The sequence below is a fragment of the Marmota flaviventris genome, chromosome 13 (assembly GCF_047511675.1).
Source record: "Marmota flaviventris isolate mMarFla1 chromosome 13, mMarFla1.hap1, whole genome shotgun sequence".
NCBI lineage: Eukaryota > Metazoa > Chordata > Mammalia > Rodentia > Sciuridae > Marmota > Marmota flaviventris.
Window position 1 is genome coordinate 55,579,527 of NC_092510.1, and position 7,682 is coordinate 55,587,208.

At 35.5% G+C, this 7,682-nt stretch overlaps 1 protein-coding gene across 1 annotated transcript; it reads right to left on the reverse strand.

Moving 5' to 3' along the window:
- Positions 1 to 1,363: 1,363 nt before the first annotated feature.
- On the reverse strand, positions 1,364 to 1,936 carry LOC114104480 (interferon alpha-5-like). The gene has a single exon (XM_027950619.2). The coding sequence runs from the start codon at positions 1,934 to 1,936 to the stop codon at positions 1,364 to 1,366; it is 573 nt and encodes a 190-aa protein (XP_027806420.2).
- Between the last annotated feature and the right edge of the window lie 5,746 nt (positions 1,937 to 7,682).

Consider the following 7,682-nt stretch of genomic DNA (forward strand, 5'->3'; position numbering starts at 1 on the left):
GTTCTCCTTTTTTATTTATAAATAAAATATAAATGTTTTAGACATTTTATAAATATAATAAAATCCTGATGAAATAAAGAATTTAAGCCTGTGATTTGCATCTTGGATAGAACTGGAGATCATTATGTTAATTAAGTGAAATAAACCAAGCACAGGAAGACAAGTGCCATAGGATCTCACTCAAATGTGAAATAGAGAAAGTTGATCTTATAGAAATTGAGAGTGAATGGTGGTTACCAGAGATCAGAGAAAGTGAAAAGTGAGGAAAGATGGGAAAGGCTGATCAATGGAGGCCACAGTACAAATGGAAAGGAGCAAGAAGCTGGTGGGCAATTGCAGGACATGGTGATTGTACATGGCACTAACCTCCTGTGCATTTGAAAAAGCTGGAGGGAGGGATCTCGAGGGTGTTCACAACAGAGGCATGATAAATGTTCAAGGAGATCTGTTTAACCTGATTTAAACATTAAACATGTTTAAACATTTAAACATGTATACACAGTGTATACATGTATCAAAAATAACACAGTATTCCATTAACATGAACAATTTTTATGTTTTTTTACGTATCATTTAAAAATAGATTAATTAATTGAAGAAGAATATCAGTAAGCTGTTGTGTGTATTGAAGTCATCACAGAATTGGGAAAATAGATAGGATTGGCAAAATCAGTGAGAGAGAAATCAGAATTCCTAAGCACTGGAGTTGGTAGAAAGACAAGTTAGAGAAGTACCATTGTATACTTCTTCTTCTTTTTTTTTCATTTTCATTCTTTTCTTTCATCATATCCAGATTTGCATTTATTTTATATTAATCTCAACTTATCCAAAAGCAACCATGGTTAACTTGATTGGAAAATTAAAAAAAATAATGATATGGATGAAATGAACTCAACATTGAAATGAACATTTAAAAATTAAGTCCAATTCCATTGAGATAAAAATGAAAAAGGATGAAAAGAAATATTTATGTAACCCCTCACCCACATGCAGGAATGTAAAGAATTTAAAATTCAAGAAGTATCTACAGTAAAATTTAAATAAAAAACCAAAATAAATTGATTAAATATCAAGAAAGTGTTTTATTAATCACAGTGTAAAGTTATAGATAATTTTATGTAAAAAATAAATTAATTTTATAAATAGATAAACAAATAAATATTTAAATAGATAATAGATACATCTGCAGGGATGTAAGGAACTAGTCCCTGTAGATTTGAACACAATGGTGCCTAAACTTCTGAACACATCTGACAAATTGGATGAATTTTTGTTACAATTCCAGCAGGAAGGAGAGTCTTTGAAATGGAAGAACTTGTGGGAGTTTGGTAGGGTGAGAAGCATTTCCCTGCTGGACCAGGTCTCATTCCATGCTCCTTAGTCTTCCATACAAGTTGGCTGATGAAGAGAAGGATTTCATGATTTCTGCTCTGACCACCTCCCAGGCACAAGGCAGGTATTTCTTCTCCTTCAGGTAGACAGTGATCCTGTGGAAGTATTTCCTCACAGCCCTCAGGGGAGCCTCTTCCACCTCCACCTGCTGGGTCCCACAGGCTTTCAGGTCATCCAGATGCTGATAGACACCAGTGAGGAAGGTGTCCAGGAGAGTCTGGTTCCAAGCAGCAGAGGCCTCCTGGGTGCTGAAGAGGTTGAAGACCTGCTGGGTCATCTCATGGAGGACAGCAACAGCTTGAGCCTTCTGCACCTGCTCACCCTCCAACAGCTTCTGGGGGAAGGCAAAGTCCTTTCTGTAGTTCAGGCAAGAGAAAGTGGGAATTCTCCTCATTTTTTCCAGGAGTGTCAAGGCTCCCTCCTCATTTCCATCAGGAGTTTCAAGACCCAGGTTGTAGATCTGAGGCAGGTCACAGCTCAGGGAGCAGGTGGACTTGCAGATGATCAACACTAAGGTCAGTAGCAAAGCCAAGGGCAAAGCCATTGGGGATCTTGCAGATGCTGCAGGGCTTCCTGAGATGGGTGATCTTGGACCTTTGCCTCTAGGTTCTCTGAAGACTTTGCTTTGTGTCTATGTCTTAAATAGAGAACACACTACATACCATTTTCTGAATGTCATTCTTACAACTTTCTACTTTTGTTTTTCCTTCCCTTTATGCATTGTCTACTTGAGTTTTCAGCAGTGTTTCTCAACTATTTTGGTTTTCGTTATTGTTTTCCTTCTACTTCTCCCCATCAACCCCACCCCCTATCAGATCCTTTTAATAAGTTTATTCCTAATGAAAAATTTATTAAAATTTATAAGATAGCTATATTCTATATCAGTATATGTACTTCTGTACATTAAAAGTATGAACTTAACATTTTTATTCAATGTAGAATTAAGAGTGACAAAATTTAAGCTAAGAATCACACTCAGAAATTTTTTTTACATTTAAGTGACATTAATATCTGAATTTGTAGAGTAACCTTTAATTTATTTCATAAACTCATAAATTGTTATATATCAAATTATGCTGAATATTAAATTTAAAAATAGATAATAATATCAATATCTTGTCCTTCAAAATGATTTAAACCTTTTCAAAGGTAAAAATAAAATTTATTTGCAATGATTTTTAAGGTATTTTGCTTCATATGAGAAAATAATTTTAACCTCATTAGCTATTAGATATTCAACCTGAGATTATTAACATTTTTAGTATTTAATAGAATCACATCAATAGATGTGATTTCAAACTTCAGTAACTTAAGTAATATAATATGAACTATTTCCGATTTAATTCTCAAAACCCACCTCAAACTTAGAAGCTCTGATGCTCAAACATCCGCAACAACTTCAAGACCACAGATGACAGCTCACATATAACCAAAGTCCACTCTCACAATAGCCTTTGAGATCAAATGAATGAGGAGAGAATGTTCTGCAACATACCATCAGTTTGTCATAGGTTCAATCTTGCATGTATCTTGTCTATCTTCCATGAAGTCAATGTGTTTTTAATGTGTTACATAAGAAAACCCAACCAGGAAAAGGAGTACTAAGAAACAAGAGTTGGTCAGATAGAATTGAGCTTTAGAGAGCCATGATTTCTTTTTCACAGTGCAAGAGTTAATGTTTGCAATTTTGGAAGTGATATAATCAGCAATCTCTAAGATACCATCAATTTAAATCTTTCTTTGTGTATTTGCATTAAAGTTCAAGTTTCTCAAAGAAGTTTCATAGGTCCTGAACCAAGTTGGTTTTTTTATTAAACAAAGGAAAACATCTTTTCCCTAAATTTACAACTAGGTAAATATTGGGTATGAACATGTGAAGCATTAACTTTCAGCTTCAATTTTGAATTCTCGGTTTACATTTTTTATTTTCCATAGAAAATTGGACTGCTTCAGCTCTTTAGGTTCCTACTTTTTCAGTGGTTGGTTATGGGATTATTTTTAGAAAATCAAATCTTTAACAAGTGTAATTTATGTTATTTATTGGAAATACTCAGTATTTGGCTTAATTATGGTCCCTCAAGAAATGTGTTTTACTGAAACAGTTTCTCAGATTTTCTATTCCTACTGGAAAGATGTTTATGAATATCAATGATATGGTGCTTCATCAGGGCCATATTTGCTACTATTATAATGGACAATGGCACATATTTCCATCTATTTCTTGAGTGTCAATGCCTATTAAGTTTATAGTTAAAGCCACTGGAATTCTAGTTCATTTAAGTTTCATATGATTCTAGGGCTTCTTACTGCAATTGCATAATATTTTCAGACTTTGCCTAGTGCCACATTAAACTCACATTTTTCTTATTCTAGAAAATAACTAGCCTGGTGTCATGTAGAAAGAAACATATCTACACAACTCTCCCTGAATCACACAGCTCACAGCATAACATGCTGTTCTCTGGGGGAAGTAGTCTTGTGCTCACAAATCAACAATCTTCCATTCTTCCTGCCTTTTTTGGGTATAGATCAAATTCTTAGATGGTATAAATCAATATAAATACTTGAGACATCAAATTTAAAAAGTTATCTAATTTACAATTGCATCAAAATAAAATACTCAGGAACAAGTTGAACCTTAGAGTAACAAGAACTGTACAATGAAAAGTACCAACCATTGCTGAAAGAAATGAAAGAAGATGCAAAAAAATTAAAGGATATCCAGCTTTTATGGATTGGAAGATTTAATATTGTCAGGATGTTCATAATATCCAAAGAAATCTACAAATACAACGCAAGCCCTAACAAAACCACAGAGGCATTTTTTTTTCCTCACAGAAATAGAATATACTACACTAAACTTCATATGGAATCTCAAAGGACCAAAAGAGCCAAATCAATCTTGAAAAAGAAAAACAAAGCCCACCCTTCCTGATTTCAAAATACATTACAAAACTACAGTAATTTTAAAAATATATGATAATGGCATGAGATCAGACATCTAAATCAATGGGAATAGAACAGAGAACCCAGAAATAAATCCTTAAATATGAGGTCAAAAGATCTTCCTAAATTCTTCTTCAATTTATTTCTTTAGTGTTCTGTAGCTTTTATTGTCGAGGTCTTTCACCTCTTTTTTTAAGTTGATTCCCAAGATTTTTTTTGAGGCTATTGTGAATAGAGTAGTTTTCCTAATTTCTCTTTCAGAGGATTCATCACTGATGTATAGAAATGCATTTGATTTATGGGTATTGATTTTTATATCCTGCTACTTTGCTGAATTCATTAATTAATTCTAGAGGGTTTTTTTTTTGGTGGAGTCCTTTGGATTCTCTAGGTATAGAATCATGGTGTCAGCAAATAATAATAATTTGAATTCTTCTTTTCCTATTCATATCCCTTTAATTTCTTTCATATGTCTAATTACTCTGGCTAGAGTTTCAAGTACCATGTTGAATAGAAGTGGTGAAAGAGGGCATCTTTGTCTTGTTCCAGTTTTTAGAGGTAATACTTCCAATTTTTTTCCATTTAGAATGATGTTGGCCTTGGGTTTAGCATAGATAGCTTTTACAATGTTGAGGTAGGTTCCTACTATTCCTATTTTTTCTAGTATTTTGAACATGAAAGGTGCTCTGTTTTGTCAAATGCTTTCTCTGCATTAATTGATATAATCATATGATTCTTACATTTAAGCCTATTGATGGGGTGAATTATATTTATTGATTTCCATATGTTGAACTAACCATGCATCCCTGGAATGAATCCCACTTGATCATGGTGCACTATTTCTCAAATATGTTTTTGTATGCAATTTGGCAGAATTTTATTGAGAATTTTTGCATCAATGTTCATCAGGGATATTAATCTGAAATTTTCTTTTCTTTATGTGTCTTTGCCTGGTTTTGGTATCAGGATGAAACTAGCTTCATATAATGAGTTTGGAAGGGTTCCTTCCTTTTCTATTTTATGGAATAATTTGAGGGATATTGGTATTATATCTCCCATGCTGTTGGATAGGCAAAATTAATATTGTCAAAATGGCCATATCACCCAAAGTGCTATACATATTCAATGTAGTTCCAATTAAAATTCCATTATCATTCCTTATAGAAATAGAAAAAGCAATCATGAAATTCATTTGGAAAGATAAGAGGCCCAGAATAGCCAAAGCAATCCTTAGCAAGAAGAGCGAAGCAGGAGGCATCACAATACCAGACCTTAAAGTATACTTCAAAGCTATAGTAACAAAGAAAGGATTGGTATCGGCATCAAAATAGACATGTAGACCAGTGGTACAGAATAGAAGACACAGAGACAAAAACCACATAAGTACAGTTATCTCATACTAGACAAAATTGCCAAAAACATATAGTGGAGAAAAGATAGCCTCTTCAACAAATGGTGCTGGGAGGACTGGAAATCCATATGCAGAAAAATGAAAATAAACTCCTATCTCTCACCATGCACAAAACTCAACTCAAAGTGGATCAAGAACCTAGGAATTAGGCCAGATCCTGTGCCTAGTTGAGGAAAAAGTAGGCCCAAATCTTCATCATGTCAGATTAGGTCCTGATTTCCTTAACAAGAATCCTAAAGTGCAAGAAATAAAATCAAGAATTAATAAATGGAATGGACTCAAACTAAAAAGCTTCTTCTCAGCATAAGAAACAATGAGTTGAAGAGAGAGCCTACATTCTGGGAGCAGATTTTTGCCACATTCACGGCAGATAGAGCACTAATCTCTAGGATATACAAAGAACCTAAAAAACTTAACATCAAAAAAACAAACAACCCAATCAATAAATAGGCTAAGGAGCTGAACATACACTTCTCAGAAGGTGATATACAATCAATCAACAAATATATGAAAAAATGTTGAACATCTCTAGCAATTAGAGAAATGAAATCGAAACTACTCTAAATTTTATCTTATTCCTGTCAGAATGGCAGTTATCAAGAATACACACAACAATAAGTGTTGGAGAGAATGTGGGGGAAAAGGCACACTTATACATTGCTGGAGAGACTGCAAATTGGTGCAACCAATCTGGAAAGTAGTGTGGAGATTCCTTAGAAATCTTGGAATGGAACCACCATTTGACCCAGCTATTCCACTCCTTGGTCTGTACCCAAAGGACTTAAAATGAGCTTACTATAGTAATGCAGCCACATCAATGTTCATAGCAGCTCAATTCACAATAGCTAAACTGTGGAAGCAACCTAGATGCCCTTCAATAGATGAATGGATAAAGAAACTGCGGTATATAAGAGGAGACCAAGATGGTGGGCTAGAGGGAGGCTACATTCTGTGTTGCTTCGTGACCTGGGATTCACGTAGTGGGAATACTGTTTCTCTGTGAGTGTTTAGAGGACCCCTGGTGGTTGCTCCTGCAAGAATCAAGGCTGTTGTAACCACGCAGGTCTCCAGGCCTCAGCATTAGAGCAAAACTCTCAGACACTTGCCCACACAGGACCTCTGGATGCCTGAGTAAGACTACTAGCATTAGCACCTGTGCAGGACTCCTGGCTGCTCACCTGGCAGAATTCTGGCCACCACTCCCAGGCAGGACACCCAGCTTCTGCCCACATGCAGGAACTCCAGCCTCAACTCCTATGTGGACTCCCACCTATCAATGTGGAGCTCCCCTGGTCACCTCCATCTTGGGACACTGCAACCATTGCCATAGTTCTCTACACACAGTAGCCTTCATTGATAAATGTTGTGTGTGTTCTAATTGCTTCATTGATCTCCCATTCTCCAATTTCAATCCCTCTCCTTACACTTCTCTATTCGCTGAGACACCCCAATTTGAAATTACGCCAATGTATAACCTTACAGTGGTCTTTAGGTGTTCAAGTTAAAGAGTTGCAGGTCTCTTATTTTAAATAAAAATCTAAAAATGATTAAACTTAGTGAACAAGTCAAATCAATAGTTGAGATAGGACAAACTCTAGACCTCCTTACCAAACAGTCAACCATGTTGTGAATGCCAAGGGTAAGTTCTCCAAGGAAATTCAAAGTGCTACTCTAGGGAATGATAAGTATGCTAAATAGCTTTATTGCTGATATGGAGAAAGTTTTAGTATTCTGGATAGAAGATCAAAGCAACCTAATACAGAGAAAGTAACCAGCTCTCTTCAGTTCTGTGAAGTATGAGAGAGGGAAGAAAGATACAGAGGAAAAGTCTGAAGCCAGCAGAGGTTGGTTCATGAGGTTTAAGGAAAGAAGCTATGTCCATGACATAAAAGTGCCAGGTGAAGGAGCAGAGGCTGAGGTAGAAGCCTCAGCA

Excerpts from the sequence above, each read along its gene's own strand:
- LOC114104480 (XM_027950619.2), bottom strand. The coding sequence starts at position 1,936 with ATGGCTTTGCCCTTGGCTTTGCTACTGACCTTAGTGTTGATCATCTGC.